The sequence below is a fragment of the Amblyomma americanum genome, chromosome 1 (assembly GCF_052857255.1).
Source record: "Amblyomma americanum isolate KBUSLIRL-KWMA chromosome 1, ASM5285725v1, whole genome shotgun sequence".
Lineage (NCBI taxonomy): Eukaryota > Metazoa > Arthropoda > Arachnida > Ixodida > Ixodidae > Amblyomma > Amblyomma americanum.
The window spans coordinates 556,665,489-556,683,851 of record NC_135497.1 but is presented as its reverse complement, the minus strand read 5'-3'; the positions used below and the strand labels follow the sequence as shown (position 1 = coordinate 556,683,851).

At 45.5% G+C, this 18,363-nt stretch overlaps 1 protein-coding gene across 3 annotated transcripts in view; it reads left to right on the top strand.

The window, feature by feature from the left end:
• The window catches only part of LOC144116357 (condensin-2 complex subunit G2-like), a 194,193-nt gene that overhangs the window by 87,623 nt on the left and 88,207 nt on the right, over positions 1 to 18,363 (top strand). For all 3 annotated transcript variants that reach the window (XM_077651127.1, XM_077651126.1, XM_077651128.1), the window contains exons 14-15: positions 209 to 431; positions 1,728 to 1,963. In XM_077651127.1, coding sequence (XP_077507253.1) covers positions 209 to 431; positions 1,728 to 1,963 — 459 coding nt within the window. The remainder of the gene's footprint in view (positions 1 to 208; positions 432 to 1,727; positions 1,964 to 18,363) is intronic.

Below are 18,363 nucleotides of genomic sequence, written 5' to 3'. Positions count from 1 at the left end.
ATAGTATGCACGCTATCTATCGTTAGCTGACGCTCACTATTTGATGTGAGTGCTGGTGGACTCGCCGGGGTTTTTCTTTACTGTTTGAGTAAGTGGAGATGTATTGATGCCCTGTAACATCCAGCAGCAGTCGAAAATCAATCTGAAACTGGATATGATCTCCACGGAGAGAAGGGGCACCTTGGCAAACTTGCTCTGGGCATTGCAGTTCTGGGATGCGGCTAATCCGGACGAGTTGTTGCCACTGATGGCTGAGGGCAAGCTGGAGCTGTCGTTGAAAGTGGCCACACTGCTGCGAAACAGCTACTTCAACCCTGAGGGTGACCATGGGACGAACTGTGACCGCTGCGTGCTGCTGCACTCTCTCAACTCGGCGGCCTTCCGCGTCTTCTACGGCTGCCTGACCGACATTGCGCCTTTGCTGCCTATCAGTGCGTATTCTCTTACTTTATGTTACTGCTGGCTTAGTAAATGTTACAGGTTTATGAATAAATTACTGTTGCCCTGTAAGTATCCATATGGGTGCAATGGCCTCGTCTAGATCCATTTTTGCAGGAAAGCAAGGAAGGTGAAAGAGAAGTTACTGCCAAGGTTAACTGTCAGAAGTGGTGCTGAATTCATTGCTCATCTCAGTGTCTGGGCTCGGCTACCTGGTAGATTTATCAGATGTGTGTACTATGACACGCATGTGCAAGTTGCTGCTGCTAGAGCTTGCATGGGCAGAACATGCAACTTTTCCTTCTCGTGTTCTGAAATGTGGTCTGTACCAGTGGGTGTTTCAATGTAGCTATGGTCCAGATTGGAGAGTAACGTATCATTTCCCCGGTTTCAGAAAGTATCTCATTATATTCGAAACCAAGGTGCGAATATAACGCAATTTTTTTTTCTCGCTGGTTGCTTCTCTACATATCTCTAGACTTGGGAGCTGCTAGGAGAAGCCAGCTTCTCGACGCCATTTGGGTCGCACAGTACGCACGGGCACAGAGAAGGGGCTATGAACGTTGAAAGAAGGCGATGGGGGCCATTGAGAAAGAGCAGGCGCTGAAAGAGATTAATACAGTAGGGGTAGGAAAGGAGAACAAATGGGCACAGGACTGAGCAGCACGAAACGCTATACAGATGCGGCACTGTGGTGACGACAGCATTTTGAAATTGCTGCCAATACTGACATATTTGTTGTTTCCATATTTTTGCATACCGTCACCGTATTTTTAGTGCGCTTCGCTGCAATTAGCTTGAACAAGCTAGGTTGAGGTTTTTTTTTTTTTTTTCCATTTTCGTGCAGTCTCAAATCCCCCCCCGCATTATATACGCGTAAATACAGTAAATTTGTGTACCATTTGGCATTACCAGGGCAGGTTGTTGTGGCCAGCAAGAATAAGTCTGTGGCTCCAAATTTTACTCTGAAGCCTCTTTTCTGATGCTGGGGCTGTTTGTAATCATACGAAACTGTCTTTGTCTCCTTTCAACCTGCATGCGCTTTTGTCATATCCACGTTCCGTTTAAGTGCAGCTGAAATTGCTATGCTGTGGCTCAACAGGAGTATGAGTGCAAGTTGGGCACCTTATGTCGTTGTTTTGGGGGTTCAGTCACTCCTAGTAATCATGGAATCGCTGCACTTGTTTTGCTAAGTTATGCTGAGCTTTTGTGCTTTTATTAAAGATAAATACCTAGCTGCCAGTGAGTTAGTGTTCATATTCAGCATACCTAAGGGTGCTCTTTTCCAGTCAAGTTCTTGATAGCCATCTGCCAAGCTCTGCGAAGGAACTGTCTACTCCTCCGAAAGAGGGCCGCTGCCACCAAGGAGAATTTTGCTCCAGACCAGTGCAGCAGCTGTGAGCTGAGTGGCGTCCCAGTGGACAGCAGTAAAAGACTCATCGAGCAGAGTTCGGTGCATGTACTGATAGAAGCTGTGGCGATCACGTACAACAGCGTATCTCTGCGGAATGAACTCGCCTCCAATGTAAGTTTCACAGCTTGGCCCGTGCCCTTGTTGCTTCACTGCATGGAGTGCCTCCATTTTCTAGAGCTCTGCCATCTGTATCCAGTTTCCATTGTGCAATTTTATTTCAATATTAAGCTGGGCTTAAATTTTTACAGTGCACACATAATTTTAGTGCTTTGCTTATCTTTACCTTAGCTGTTCTCCATTTTAGCAACCTTGAATTAAGAGTTGACTAATTCCCTGTCCTTCGAGTCTGCAAATTATTGTTTTGCTTATCCAAAGCTTATACATAACGTCTTGCTCAAGCTTAAAAAACCCATATCAGACATCAGCCTAATTTTTGTCCATTTCCTAATTGCAGTTGACAAAGGCCATTTCATTTTATCTTAAACGACCACAGAAAAGAATGTTGAAGCTTGGCTTTAAAATGCTTGCATTATGTAGAGAGCAGGCCACCGAGCGTTCATGCTGCGTATGAGACCTCAAAAGGGAGCAAGAAATTTGCAATACATTTCTTAAAATTCCTGCTTTCACACCTCCCGGTGACGCGTGGTGCAATTCCTGCTTTAGCACCTCGCAGTGATGAGTGGTGCAAGACTTTCGATTGAAACCTGGCATACGATGTCATGTCGTCAGCAGCAGGAGGTTATCATTGGTTCACCGCGCCAAATTCTTTCAGACGTCGCGCCAGCTACCATGGCCGTGGCCGCTCCATGCACGTTGGCAGCTGCTGGAGGTGGGGGTGGGGCCGAGCGGGTGGCGCTGGTGGGGGAGTGCCAACATGCCAACATTTTCGCGTGCGAAAATTGTTGAGAGGAGAGGGAAAGGCGCGAAGACGGGGAAGTTCAAATTTTGACTGCATATGACGGCAAATTTTGACGCTGATGTGCGGGCCGCGCACTGCCGCTCACTGCGCGTGGTACGTATCGTGCGATTAGCGAGCGCAACTTTGGCAGGTGTGGGCCGTGCACCGCCACTCACTGCACGCTGTGCGTACCGCGCGATTAGCGATTGCGACTTTGGTGATGTGTGGGCCGTGCACCGCGTGCAGTGAGCTGCGGTGTGCGCGGGCAAGGTTTGTATTCATTTTGAGGAAACCGGTGGGTAACCGGCCGGTAGCGGGAGTTGAACCCACCACCTCCTGAAGCTGAGGTGGGTGCTCTACCACTGCCGCTCACTGCACGCTGTGCGTACCGCGCGATTAGCAATCGCGATGTCGGCGATGTGCAAGCAGTGCTTAGTGCTCGAGGGTGCGGTCGCAGCTCGCGCATTCATATCATCCCTAGCGAGGGAGAGGGTTCGGAACATCTGAAAGTCCGCGCATCGTACACAATGCACTCTGGCCGCGGAATTTCGCCTATTCGTATCATCGCGAAATTCCTATCAACCGGGTTTGTATCACCGAGATTCTACTGTACTTGAGTTTCTAAACTCCTTGGCACTCTCATGGAGAGGAGCGGGCCCTCCACGGTTTCAATCGACGGTTGAGCTATTAGAGCAAGCGTTGTCTTGTTGAGCTTGTGCGAGCTTGTTGCGAGCTCGCTGGTCGAATGCTTGTTTTTCAACCCTGTTCGACTACTAGCCATTATTTTCTTTATGCACGTTTGTTATATCGCGTGGATAAAAGCCTGAGTCGGGTTGGCTTGATTTTTTTTGGTAGCACTGCATACATTCCGCAGCCGCTCTTGCTACCGCACAGCAGAGAGATGTGTCTGCATGTGGTGTTCACCATGCTGACATCTGCGACAAGAGTGCTCGTGAACGCAGTGTGCAGTGGTGCTAATTTAGGCGTGTTGTGGTATAATTTTAAACGCACTTGCTCGTCATCTCTCATGTCAGGCCACCATAGCCCCGTGCACATGTGTCCTGGCAGCAACCAGTTCTTTTAAGTGCGCTTAGTGCCCCATTCTGGTTTACGTTGCCGCTCTTAACGCAATATTTCCAATGTACTGCTTTGTCATATACTCATCACTGTAGCCTATCATTTGAATGCAAAAATTTTTAATGAAGGACCGCACCTCGTATGAGGGAAAGCAATCACCAAAAATAAGTGATGCCATGAAAACTATTGTGAATATCAAAAAGTATGATATTAAGGCTATTGAAATTGAAAGGAAGCACTTGAATTTATTACCAATTTATACTGTGTACCTATTGAGAGGTGAACTCCTATGAGCGCTCTTTTTATTTTCCAGGTGGTGTTAGGCTGCTCCAGCCTCGCTCTGGGCCTTGGCGACCTAACACCACTACACATGCTCTCCCTGCGTGGATTTTTTTTTTTTTGATATCTCACATCTGCAAAAAAAAATGCACGTATATTACCGAATAAAAATGAACTCATCTAGTGTTCCAAGCAACTGATTGAAAACTGATGCTCGCTTCTCTTGATGATTAAGTTTCTTCTTTCCGCTTTTCTTGATAATTAAGTTTCTTCTTTCCGTTTCTTAGAAAATGCACTTCCAGAAGATCAGGCTCTGGTTCTAAATGTAGCATTAAAGTAATTTTACTTTGCGAGATCTTCCAATTCTGAGGAAGTCGCAGGGTAGGAAGCACCATTTTCGGTAATAGCCACGAGATAAGTGCTCTCCAAATAATTTTGTGACTCAACTCTCCTAACCTGACTTAAAAGATACTGGCTGTGTGCTGCTAAAATCCGTCCACCCTCTTCGGCGATGGCCGCTATTTAAAGGCAAATGGCAGGTGGATAGGCAGGATTGACCGAAAATCGCTCAGAACAGCTTTTTTCTTCAGTGCGCCTTGTGTATCTCCACGACGTCACTGTTGATGTCTGTGCTTTTAGGCTAAGTGATTGTTTGAAACTTAACCATATATATTGTGTTTTCTCGAGCAGCCTTGCAGTGCAGGGGTTGTCCTGTTTTTCACTTTTTGGGGAATAGAGGGCTGTGTTCGTCCTTCTTCTCTTCCTTCTTCCTTTCTTTGGCTCTGTGCCGTTGTGCAGAAAAAAATATGAGCTCCAATTGAGAATACCAACTAGCCCAAGAACTAACTCTGCTGAAGTACACATAGTGAGCAAATAGTGGCCATTCTTACATATCCTCAGTTGCTAGTGCAACCACGTATGAAGCAGGCAGTCATATTTATTGAATATCAGATAATTGGAGAGGATAAAGCAGTGCCGCAATGCTTAAATGCTCGGAAGTTTTGATAAGAATAACACTTTCTGATCACAGGGAGTGACTGCTTATGCATGAGCGGTAGTGCCTTTCATGACACCTTTCAAACTTCTCCTTGATGGATATCAAACGGCGAAGAGGAGTGGCGCGCTGTTACTGGAAGCCATGAATGGAAGGACGGGGAGAAGGAAAAAAAACCCAGACGCACAGCCCACGCTATTGCATTTCTCTTTCAATTGAGTGCACACGTGTATTGCTCGATCTTTTAGTCCTTTGCGGCGATACTGAGCTAAATCCTGGGCCTACGACTCGTGGTGGCGCTGATAGCAACAATGACGTGGAGAAGGAAAAAAAAAGCCAGATGCACAGCCCACGTTATTGCATTTCTCTTTCAATTGAGTGCACACATATATTGCTCGATCTTTTAGTCCTTTGCGGCGATATTGAGCTAAATCCTGGGCCTAAGACTCGCGGTGGCGCCGATAGCAACAATGACGTGGAGAAGGAAAAAAAAGCCAGACGCACAGCCCACGTTATTGCATGTCTCTTTCAATTGAGTGCACACGTGTATTGCTCGACCTTTAAGTCCTTTGCGGCGATATTGAGCTAAATCCTGGGCCTAAGACTCGCGGTGGCGCCGATAGCAACAATGACGTGGAGAAGGAAAAAAAAGCCAGACGCACAGCCCATGTTATTGCATGTCTCTTTCAATTGAGTGCACACGTGTATTGCTCGACCTTTAAGTCCTTTGCGGCGATATTGAGCTAAATCCTGGGCCTACGACTCGCGGTGGCGCCGATAGCAACAATGACGTGGAGAAGGAAAAAAAAGCCAGACGCACAGCCCACGTTATTGCATTTCTCTTTCAATTGAGTGCACACATATATTGCTCGATCTTTTAGTCCTTTGCGGCGATATTGAGCTAAATCCTGGGCCTAAGACTCGCGGTGGCGCCGATAGCAACAATGACGTGGAGAAGGAAAAAAAAGCCAGACGCACAGCCCACGTTATTGCATTTCTCTTTCAATTGAGTGCACACATATATTGCTCGATCTTTTAGTCCTTTGCGGCGATATTGAGCTAAATCCTGGGCCTACGACTCGCGGTGGCGCCGATAGCAACAATGACGAGAAGGAAAAAAAAGCCAGACGCACAGCCCACATTATTGCATTTCTCTTTCAATTGAGTGCACACGTGTATTGCTCGATCTTTTAGTCCTTTGCGGCGATATTGAGCTAAATCCTGGGCCTACGACTCGCGGTGGCGCCGATAGCAACAATGACAAGAAGGAGAAAAAAGCCAGACGCACAGCCCACGTTATTGCATTTCTCTTTCAATTGAGTGCACACGTGTGTTGCTCGATCTTTTAGTCCTTTGCGGCGATATTGAGCTAAATCCTGGGCCTACGACTCGCGGTGGCGCCGATAGCAACAATGACAAGAAGGAGAAAAAAGCCAGACGCACAGCCCACGTTATTGCATTTCTCTTTCAATTGAGTGCACACGTGTATTGCTCGATCTTTTAGTCTTTTGCGGCGATATTGAGCTAAATCCTGGGCCTACGACTCGCGGTGGCGCCGATAGCAACAATGACGTGGAGAAGGAAAAAATAGCCAGACGCACAGCCCACGTTATTGCATTTCTCTTTCAATTGAGTGCACACGTGTATTGCTCGATCTTCTAGTCCTTTGCTGCGATATTGAGCTAAATCCTGGGCCTAAGACTCGCAGTGGCACCGATAGCAACAATGACGTGGAGAAGGGAAAAAAAAGCCAGACGCACAGCCCACGTCATTGCATTTCTATTTCAATTGAGTGCACACGTGTATTGCTCGATCTTTTAGTCCTTTGCGGCGATATTGAGCGAAATCCTGGGCCTACGACTCGCGGTGGCGCCGATAGCAACAATGACGTGGAGAAGGAAAAAAAAGCCAGACTCACAGCCCACGTTATTGCATTTCTCTTTCAATTGAGTGCACACGTGTATTGCTCGATCTTTTAGTCTTTTGCGGCGATATTGAGCTAAATCCTGGGCCTACGACTCGCGGTGGCGCCGATAGCAACAATGACGTGGAGAAGGAAAAAAAGCCAGACGCACAGCCCACGTTATTGCATTTCTCTTTCAATTGAGTGCACACGTGTATTGCTCGATCTTTTAGTCCTTTGCGGCGATATTGAGCTAAATCCTGGGCCTAAGACTCGCGGTGGCGCCGATAGCAACAATGACGTGGAGAAGGAAAAAAAAGCCAGATGTACAGCCCACGTTATTGCATTTCTCTTTCAATTGAGTGCACACATGTATTGCTCAATCTTTTAGTCCTTTGCGGCGATATTGAGCTAAATCCTGGGCCTACGACTCGCTGTGGCGCCGATAGCAACAATGACGAGAAGGAAAAAAAAGCCAGACGCACAGCCTACGTTATTGCATTTCTCTTTCAATTGAGTGCACACATGTATTGCTCAATCTTTTAGTCCTTTGCGGCGATATTGAGCTAAATCCTAGGCCTACGACTCGCGGTGGCGCTGATAGCAACAGTGACGTGTTAGTGGCACTGGACGATATCAGGGCTGGCCAAGCATCAATTCTAGGAGAAATGAAAGCAATTCATACCCAACTAGCTGAACACGAGAAAGCGTTTCGAGAAACTAAAGCTAGACTTGCTGAAATTGAAAACGATTGTGCTTCTTTAAACTCTCTTAAATAGCAGTTTGAGAGCGTCCAGTGTCTTGCTGAGAATAACGCAAGTAAATTAGACGACCTTGTGCATAGAATAGATCACTCTGAGGATCAGTCTCGTCGTCCTAATGTTTTGTTTTTTGGTGTCAAGGATATAGATCGTGAAACTTGGGCGGAATCTGAGAAGTTAATTATCGAATTTTATGGTACTAAGCTTAATGTTTCAGTTGAACCAGTGTACATCGAACGAGCACACCGACTCGGGCGTTTTGACAGTAAGAAAATTAGACCAGTAATGGTAAGGTTTGGGCACTTCAGAATTAAAGAACAAGTACTTACTAATGCAAAGGAGCTGAAAGGGACCAATTATAGCATTTCCGAGGACTATTGCCAGAACACCTGCCTAGCTCGTAAAAACCTCGTCCAGTTTGCAAAAGACCAACATGAGAAATTCACCCTGCGGCACAAAAGGAATGACCATAGCGCCCTTTTCTTCCCGTTGCTCCGGCCTGTTTTTTGCGGATCATTTCTTTGCTGTCCTCGTTCCTCCCCCCCCCCCCCCCCCCACCCTCCCCCTATAGGCAATACCACATACACATTTGATCAGGATTCTCAACAGGTTGTACCTTGCACCCCATACCTATCCCCCAGTCCCTCTTACTGCGCGGCTCTTAACTCTGTATCTTTCCTTTACACTAACATAAGAAGCCTTTTTCCTAACGCGATGCTCTCACCAGTCTCATTGATACCATTCAATGCAATGTCGTTGTCCTAACTGAAACTTGGCTTAATGAACTAATAGATTACAGAGAAGTGCAGGACATATTCCCGAACTTCAATATTTTTCGGCGCGATCGCGAAGGCAAACGAGGCGGCGGCTTGCTGATAGCCACCCACCGTAACCTTCAATGCTTCGGTTTAAAAATTGACTCACCTGTTGAAATATTGTTCATCTGCTCCACCCCCTCTTTTCGGCCCATTTTAATCTGCAGTGTTCACCGTGCTCTAGGCAGCGACGCTTCGTTCGTTCCACTATTTCATGACGCTATTAACAGTGTGACTTCGAAAATTCCGCATGCTACTGTCTTTATATTAGGCGATTTTAACTTCCCTGCAATAAACTGGTCTTGCCCTTCTGAGATTGCATCAAATTCCATAGAATGTCATTTTATGAACACATGTCAAACCTTTGCTTTAACCCAACTAGTCTCTTCCCCAACAAGACAAAATGAACAGTCATCTAGCATACTTGATCTGATACTAACGTCCCATCCAGAGAACCTGTTATCCCTTTCATATCTTTCAGGACTGAGTGGTCATTCTGTAATCCTCGCCAAATTTCTCAGCCAGGTACCAAAACCAAAAAAAGCTACCAAAACGCTCACTTTATATGATAAAGGCGATTACAGCAGCATAAACTGTGAACTTGACAATTTCTGTGCTTGGTTCCTAGTCGATATTGAGCAAAGATCTACCGAGACTAACTGGCTTCTTTTTAAGAATAAAATGAATAACTTCATCCAGCGGTACATTCCTACAATTACTGTGAGTGAGCACGTTTCTACCCCTTGGTTCAATAATACATTAAAATGCCTCAATAACAAGAAGAAAAGGCTTTTTCGAGCTGCCAAAAGAAATAATAACCTTAGTACGTGAAGGAAATATTATGAAGCCGAAAAGGTTTATAACGCCGAAGTCTTTAAATCTAAGCAAACATTTTTTAACACCGCATTTCCCGGAATGATGCACGCAAACCCTCGTCAATTTTGGAGAAGCATTAATCCTAACCCTAGCAACACAGTAACACTTCGCGACGATGATAACACTGCAGTTGCCGAATAGGATGTTGCCGCAGTGCTTAACCAAACCTTTAGTTCTGTATTTACTCGCGAATGAGACGGGGATCTTCCTGATTTTCCGTCCTTTGGTTTCCCTGTTATGAGCAATATATCATTCGAACCCCATGGTATTGTTAAAATAATTGATTCTTTGAAACTAACCTCATCAGCAGGTATTGATGACATTAATGTTAAGGTACTAAAAAACACAAAGCATGTAACAAGTGTCCTGCTCACTCATATCTTTCAGCAATCCCTTTCATCAGGCATTGTACTGCACGACTGGAAAATGGATGAAGTCATTCCAGTACCAAAAAAAGGGCCTTCATCTTCTCGTCACAATTACCGTCCGATATCCATTACTAGCGTTCCACCAAAATTAATCGAGCACTTAATCTTCTCTCACATCATGAAATTTCTAGTCTCTCTTAATTTCTTTCACGCAAACCAGCACAGATTCATAAAGGGCCTTTCTTGTGATACTCAGTTAGCTCTATTTATTAATGACCTAAGCGCTAAACTTGATTTCAACATTCTAGTGGACACCCTCTTTTTAGACTTAGAAAAAGCCTTTGACAACGTTGCACACAAGCGGCTTTTTTTTTTTGAAACTCCCACATCTTAATCTCAATTCCCTTGTTCTTGCCTGAATTCGTAACTTTCTAACTAACCGGCAACAGTTTGTTTTTGCTAATAAATGTTCATCCTCCTGCTCCTCTGTTATTTCCGGGGTACCCCAAGGCACGGTCCTCGGGCCCCTTCTTTTTCTCATTTATATAAGCGACCTACCAACTGACATACGCTCTAACATACGTCTGTTTGCTGATGATTGTGTTGTTTACCGTCCTATACTCACTAACAATGATCACCAGCTCCTTCAATCCGACATAGACTGCATATTAAATTGGTGTGATAAATGGCTAATGTCGCTTAATGTGAAAAAAACTTCTCTCTTTTCCTTCCACAGAGGTCACTCTAACCCATCTTCAAAGTACTTTATTGCTAACTCAGAAATCACCGCTGTAACAACTTACAAATACTTAGGTCTTCATTTAACGCATGATCTTAGGTGGTCATACCATGTCACACAAATCTCAAAGGAAGCTGATCGCGTCCTCGGTTATTTATGGCAAACGTTACATCTAGCACCACCATTGTCCCTCTGGGACCCTAACCAAAATAATCTGTCTAATATGCTAGAAGCAATTAAAAACTGCGCCTCTAGGTTCACCTTCTCTGCTTATTCTTATCATGAAAGTGTCACCAAACTAGAACGCAATGCTCATCTCTCAAGTTTAACTAGCCGACGTCACAGCGCAAGATTATGTCTGTATCACAAGTTCTATTATCATGTTCCCCAGTCTGTTATCATCCCAGCCTACCGCAACTCAAACCGCACGAACCATGAAAAGACCACCTATTCTCCACCTGCCCGCACATCTGCTCATCTGTCCTCATTTTTTGTAGTCACTGCGGAAGACTGGAATGACTTACTCGGCCACGTCCTGCTTCAAACTGATGCATCACTATTCAAGTCATCAATTGAAGCAATATTATGCCCTGTTACCCACTCCTTCATGTAATACCCCCTCAGTGGGGCCTTTGAGGTAGTAATAAAACAAAAACAAACAACAAAACATTCTGCCACGATATCTAGGGAGATGTGCACTGCTGCCTGCACCGTGCGATGGCCCTGATGGTGCAAACGTCTGCTGTTGCGCCCTCACACTCCTTGGGAGCAAGTCGCGCCAGACTCTGGCGGGAGGGCTTCAAAAGCTGAAGTATATCTGTAAACGTTGATAGTGCCTAATGATAAAAAGACAGCATTGATGGGGAACCAAGAGCTGCCCTTTTATTTTGATGCACTCAGGAGGTGCTTGCTCCATCAGCCTGATGATGGCGATTCTGAGGTTTTCCCAAGGCTTTCTCAGGCCACTGAACTGGTTGCAACGGGGCCGCTGCAGTTTTTGCCTGATGTTTTGCAAATGGCACAATTTCTAATCCTAACTTCAACTTCATTGTCCATTCCGGACCACAAGTACTGTCGCTGAACTGTTGTTTGATTCTTACAATGTGTGGATGCAGAGGATGCGCCATCATGACCAAACTGAAAGTGAGTGGCGCTGGAGGCATGACCCGTTCAGCGTGAAGCATTAGCCCATCCACCACCGACAGTTCTTTTTGGATGTGAAAAAAAAGTGCACTTTGCCAGCTAAGCAGCTGTTTTGTAGCCATTTGGACATAACGTACCGTACTGTGTTACCCTGTTTAGCAACGAATCATCAGTTGTTACTGCTTGTAGTTGACTCTTTGTTATGCTGGAAACCACAGCGACTTCTTCCTCCACAGGTTCATTCTCTGTAGACGTCAAGTGTAACCGAGAAAGCCAAAACGCTTGTTTTTTTTTATGTGCTGGAAGGGCTGAAGTTTTGCTACAAATCAAATTTTTCTTGCTACAGAAAGTGCTACAAGGAGCCTGTTGTCAGTTTCCTAACAAGGCTTCACCGCATTTCATATTCTGGGCACTTTTCTTTTTTATTGGGGACGGGGGAATTTGACAACTCGACCTTCAAATCTGAATTAATGAGATTTTATCACTTGTCAGGTTATTTCAGTTGTCAGTCATGCGTCAGTTCATAGAGTTCATTCTGTCACTTGTTTTTAACCCCCAATAGTCATTTTTTTTATTACCGTACCAAAACATTTTTTTTTTACATCATGAAATGGTAATATGCTTAATCTAAAGCTCAAAAAACCTTTTTTTTTTTTTTTTTCAGTAGGACAATCTTCATTTGGTACATTTCTGGTCCTTGAAAATGCATGTATAGTAGACTCTCGTTAAGACAAACTCAGACGGTTTCTTGGAATAAGATGAACAATGGGAGACCATTTGGTTGGTTTCCCAAAGGATTCAAGGTAAAAAAAGTCTTAAGACGAACTGTTGTGTGTGCCCTTAAATTAAAGGACCATAGACCAAATTTTTGCTGGCATGTTTTCTTCTTTCAAACGGCGCACTAGACACTGGTGTACACGGAGCGCCCCGTGGTATTTGCCTACGACCGCTAAATAATTTATAATTCAATTTCTTCTTGACGCTATTTCGGTTTCATCAACCGAACGATGGCTGTGATGTGTAGTTGATGTTGAGGTCAGATAAGGCAAAAAAGAACGCAATATAACTGCTGATACATCATTTGTTGTAACTCTAGGTATTGAAGCAAGTTGGTCTAAGTGCTGGAGTGAGTTAAAACTATGTATCAGCATTTATGTTGCCATTTTTTTGTGCATCATGTGACCTGAACATAAACTACACGTCGCAGCCATCGTTTGGTTGATGAACTTCAAACCAAAACAACATGAAAGAAGAAATTAAATTACCGTAAAATTCCGAACATGCGCACCCCACCCATGTAAGGGCTCCCTCTAACTTCACTGTTAATTTCACATTTCCGCGCCGTTCCGGGATAGCAACCCCCCCACACCCACACTTTGCCAGTAATTTCGACTTGCCGGGGTGGGGAGCTTGGTCGGAATTTTATGGTATATATTATTTAGTGGTTGTAGGTGAAAACCACACGATGATCCATGTATTCAGATGTCTAAAGCATCATTTGAAAGAAGAAAACACGTAATAAAGTTAGATGTCTATAGTCCTTTAAGACAAACTTTCGCAAAGACTGTGAACTATGGCGAACCCCGACAAAAGCCCTCTCGAGGCGTCCATGGACACTGTAAAAGGAAAAAATGTTTATTTTTTTCTTTGATAGTGCTCCTACGCAAAAAATGCCCGTAAAAATAATGCTCTTGCACAAGAAACGCACCCCCACAAGATGGGATCTGCGCACCTTCACACAAAACCACAGGGAATTAGTCTTGTGGGGGAGCATGTTCTTAGGGTGAGGCTTTCTTGCTGGTGTGGAAAAGCGGAGCACCACCATGCCAGTGCTGACATGGTCAGATGGCGGCATCGCGTGTTGCCTCCCATTGACTGGAAGTTGCATATGTGCAAAGTGCACCCGCTCGTTGATTTGCGCTTAAAAGCTCAGAGGCCATGTTCTCAACTCTTAGTGTCACAAAATGCGTTATCGCGGCACAGAGATGGCCAGGTATGGCGCTGTGCACATTGCCTGTTGTGCATGGAAAGGCGCATGATGTGCCTGCTTGTAGAGTTGGTAACAGCTATGGTGCAGACTGACAGGGTACGAGTGAGATGCATGGCTACCCTAGCCTCGTTTAAGTGAACCCGACAGCGGTGGGTTGAGTCAGGGGATTGAGCTGAGCGAGGTCAGCCCAACTCGATGACTGTTTGTATGCATTTATTTGAGATGAGCAAGGAAACTCTCGTGATACACCTTGTGAGGCGTGAGTATCAAACCAGCTCCTCCTTCTGTTCTCCCCTGCAGAAAATGCTTTCCTCCCAAGTGTGAAAGCGGATTCAGTGTAATTTATGGAGGGTGCTGCAAGTCAACCCACCTCTTCCTGAAGGGTTGAAATGCGGGCCAGTTGGTTCATAGTAACATGAAAAAAACCAGTCACAAAAGGCAAAGGACAAGGATAGTTGACAGTCCAGTCGTTGTGGCGTGGACACTCCTTCTCTTGTCCTTTGTATTTTGTGACTGGTTTTTTTCAAGCCACCTCTTGCTGCAGAGCAGAGGGGTTAAGTCTAGTCGACTTCCAGAGCTAACTCTGCAGTGTTTACATGAACCCGGTACGGTAAAATCTCGTTACAAGAGACATGGTTATAAGAGACACTCAGTTACTAAGGGCAACTTTTTAAGTCCCTAGAGTAAATTATTCACTATTTAGAAGAGACATAACCTGGATACGCTCACGCAACGCGGCCGAAGCTGTACCAACTCGTATGCTCTACACTTTTCATTCCCTTGGCTCAATCCTGTTCTGTTCCGCAGCTATATGTCACACATTACGTGGTTGCGGTTATTGTCTCACTGCACTAAAATTTTCGTCATTCTGCTTCTCTAATTGCCGTCGCGCTCGTGCACCGACTGTTGAGTTGAATTTACGTTCAGTTGGATTTCCGTCGCAGCTTCTGCGGTGCCGGTCACTTTGTACGCTGGTAGTCAGACCGTTTGGACGCCAGAGCTATCGCCATGTTTACATGGGACAATTCTGTTTTACGATTCATCCGCTATAGTTTTGCATCAGACACAAACTCGAATGTCTGAATACAAGAGACATCTTTCTTAGGTCCCTTGAGTGTCTCTTGTAACAAGGTTTTACTGTAACCGGTTTTCGCCACACGACAACTTGACTCAACCTGGCCCTGTCTGGTTCAAGTAAACGCTACTCGTGGATGAGTGGATGTGTGGATTTATAGTTTGGAGTCAACTTCTTTTTGGGCAGCGAGGGTTGCGAGTTGTGCGGTCGACTTATATGTGGTAATATACTGTATGCACTGCGCGTTATGATCTTTTTTTTTAGTAGGTGTTCATGAAATCTCTGCTTAATTTGTGCACCCTTCCTTTTGAAGCCTGAATCAGTGATGCTCCAGTTGCACCATTTGTGCCATTTTGCTGCTCCAGTCTGCTCCAAAAGCGGAAAATTGATCAATATTGCGTCTTAGCTGTGCCAGAAAGAAGATTCGGTCACGGGCAAACAACTATTTTTGGAACCATTTAGGCTTTCAGTCGGCAACCCACTAAAATGTTTCTGCAGTTGGCAACCTATCATTTTGGTGGGCTGGAATTTAGTTATTTGAGCCATGGAGGAAGGAGTGAACTCGGGAGAGGTGGTTACGTCACATTTTTTGAAGACTGCTCCTACTTGGCCGCCTTCTCAGCGCACTTTTGCATGCGCAGCAGGCATTGTAGCAGGCGGCGACCCTGCGCCTAGCATTACTATTGGCTTTGCCCTCGGCCAAAGACTCCCAGTAGTTCTTGCAAAGGCGCGTGACTTCTGGCACACTTTTTGGCGTTGTTGTGATCGGAGGCCCCGACAGCGGGAACAGGCGAGCCCGGCAGGCGCCATCGAACTATGCTTGACCCAAAGGTGCTGTCGTCCTGAGAAGAGAATTAGGAAAGGCTCCTGGCGACGGTGAGCTGTGACGAAAGGCATTGCTCCCGAACTGTGCCCTCACGTGGACCGGCAGAAAGACTCGAACAAAGGCGCCGAATCCGCCTCGCTCGCTTGCACGTGCGGCCAGACAAAGCGGGGGCAGACACGGCTGATTCATCTTACCCTTGGGAATGCCCGGGGGCGTCAGGACGCATCTTTACACGGAGAGGATCACCGCCTGCTAAGCCAACTACCTGGTGCACGTGATCAACCCGTCGGGAAACACATTCCAGGACGCCTCTTTCCCACGGAGGGGGTCACCGCCTGCTAAGCCTACGACCATGTGAACCTGCTCAACCGGTCGAAAACAATTCCAGGACCTCAAGGCGCCAGGATTCCTTATCTCCTGTGCACGTGTTTGTGGGGGCGGAGCGGTCACGGGGTTAGGGAAGAGACTATGAAGAGTGTGTCTTCCCATTGGACGCTTGATCAGCCACCGGTTTCCCTAGCTAGGTGCCTAGGGAATATCCACTGTATTTAAGCCACGATTTGGCTGGTTTCAGAGGACTCCATTCCATCTCTGACCTTTGGGTCTCCCTGCTGCTGTTGTAAATATGTAGGACTCCATCTCTGACTTTTGGGTCTCCCTGGTTCTGTTGTAAATATGTAGCACTTCATCTCTGACTTTTGGTCTCCCTGCTTCTGTTGTAAATATGTAAATAAACCTTCAAGTTAACCAACCCTCCTGAAGGCTTCCCTCCGTCGTCTGCAGAGTTCATCGTCATGCGGTGAAGACCTTGGTCCCGATACCCAAGCATATCAGCGTGCAGCTCGGATAGCGAGGGCCTCTCCAGAGTTTTTCTTCCTCCATGTTCGCGCGTCATGTCGGGTGCATCAAAAGGTTGCATCAAGTCGGTCAACCCTGTAGAGGGCTCAAGTATCTTCTGCAGTAAAACTTCTTATTTGGGCTAGTTGGTGCATTTTTTTAACCAAGGGAACGGAGCAGCGCAAAAACAAGCAATCACACAAGAAGGACAAGACACAAGACGAGCGCTGACTGACAACTGAGTTTTATTGAGCGGAGGCATGCCTCAAAAAAGCGGACAATCAATAAAAATATTAGCAAGCACTCAAACGTTAGCTGCTTCCAAAAAGTCTATTTCAGCTACAAAAAGCGATAACGAGGGAGTGCTGATGCAAGTGTCTGAATATTTCTTGATATAGTAGGCTTCCAGGCTAACACGCGCAGTCTTGTCGGCACTCTTGCCTAGAATCCTAGTGTCAGCCAAACGAGCCACGCATCCTCTGCGCTTAATTACGTGCGCAACCAAATGTGCGTACTTATCTTTTAATTGACTTAAATTTCGGGCATGTTCCTCCAATCGTTCATTGATGCAACGGCCAGTTTCGCCTACATAGATCTTTCCACACGACATGGGAATGGCATAGATAACGCCTGTTGAGTACTTGACAAACGGTGTGTCATGTCGTATCTGGCATCCTCTTTTCTTGGAACCACAAATACGTGGGCACAACTTTCCCAGCTTGTTGGGTGCCGAAAATACAACGGGACACCCCATGCCTGTTGGCAACTTTCTTGATATTGTGCGAAGTCTTGTGCAGGTATGGCAAAACCACAGGCTTATCAGCCTTCCGACGGTCATCATTCAGTCTTCTTGTACCAGTCTTCAATTTCTGAAGCAGGGTTTCAGCAACAGCAATCAAGACCGAAGGGGGGAAACCCGCCGCCAAAAGTCGGCTAATCTGATTTTGAAAACTTGATTGCATCTGATGCCGGCACGATTTTTTGAGACAGGATTCCAAACAGTGCGAAGCAATGGCTCTTTTAACAGTCTTCGAGTGTGCCGAATCATAAGGCAGCAAATCCTTTTTTGCACGAGGGTAATAGGCCCAGCAGACGTGTCTTTCAGAGAACGTTAGTTTTAGATTTAAAAACTGTAAAACAGCTGCGTAAGGTAGTTCATGGGTGAATTTTAGCCCGAGTCAATGTTTGTTAAAAGCGTCTATAACTTCGCCAACTGTAGAGGAATAGGCGAAGGTCGTCTGCCTTTTTAAAAGCACTAAAAAATCGTCTACATATCTAAAAACCTTTAAAACCACCCCCCTCCCATTAAGATACCTATCTAACTGCTGATCTACTTTTGCTAAAATTATATCGCACAAAATTGGAGCCACGCATGACCCAATACAAATTCCATTGCGTTGCAAAAAAGGCAGGTTGTCAAAGACGATAAAAGTAGATCTCAAGTAAAACTGCAATAAAGAGACGAAATTATCTACAGACACGCCTGATGAGTTCTGAAAAGAAACCTCGCCGTTTTCTTCAATGCATTCTTTCACAGCCAACAGAAGCTGATCTTGAGGGACCGAATAAAACAGGTCTTGCACATCTACAGAGAACCCAAACCCAGTATCATCTGTGCTGGCGAGAAAATGCGTAACATCAGCAGATTTTTTCGTGAGGAAAGGGTCATTCAAGACGAGCAATTTTAGTTGGTTTTGCAAAAACTGGCTAACGTTTCTCTGCCACGATCCTTCCTCGCTAACAATTGTTCGAAAAGGGATTTCTGGCTTATGCGTCTTAGCAGTAAAGAAAGCATTTAGGCTGTTTCCTCTGCTATTCAGTATCGCGAAAACTGCATGTAACGATAACCTGGATGTAGCGAAAAATCTTTTTTTAATTTCATTATGACCAGGTTTAACTGCAGAGCCAACATGAAAAAAAGAATGGTTCT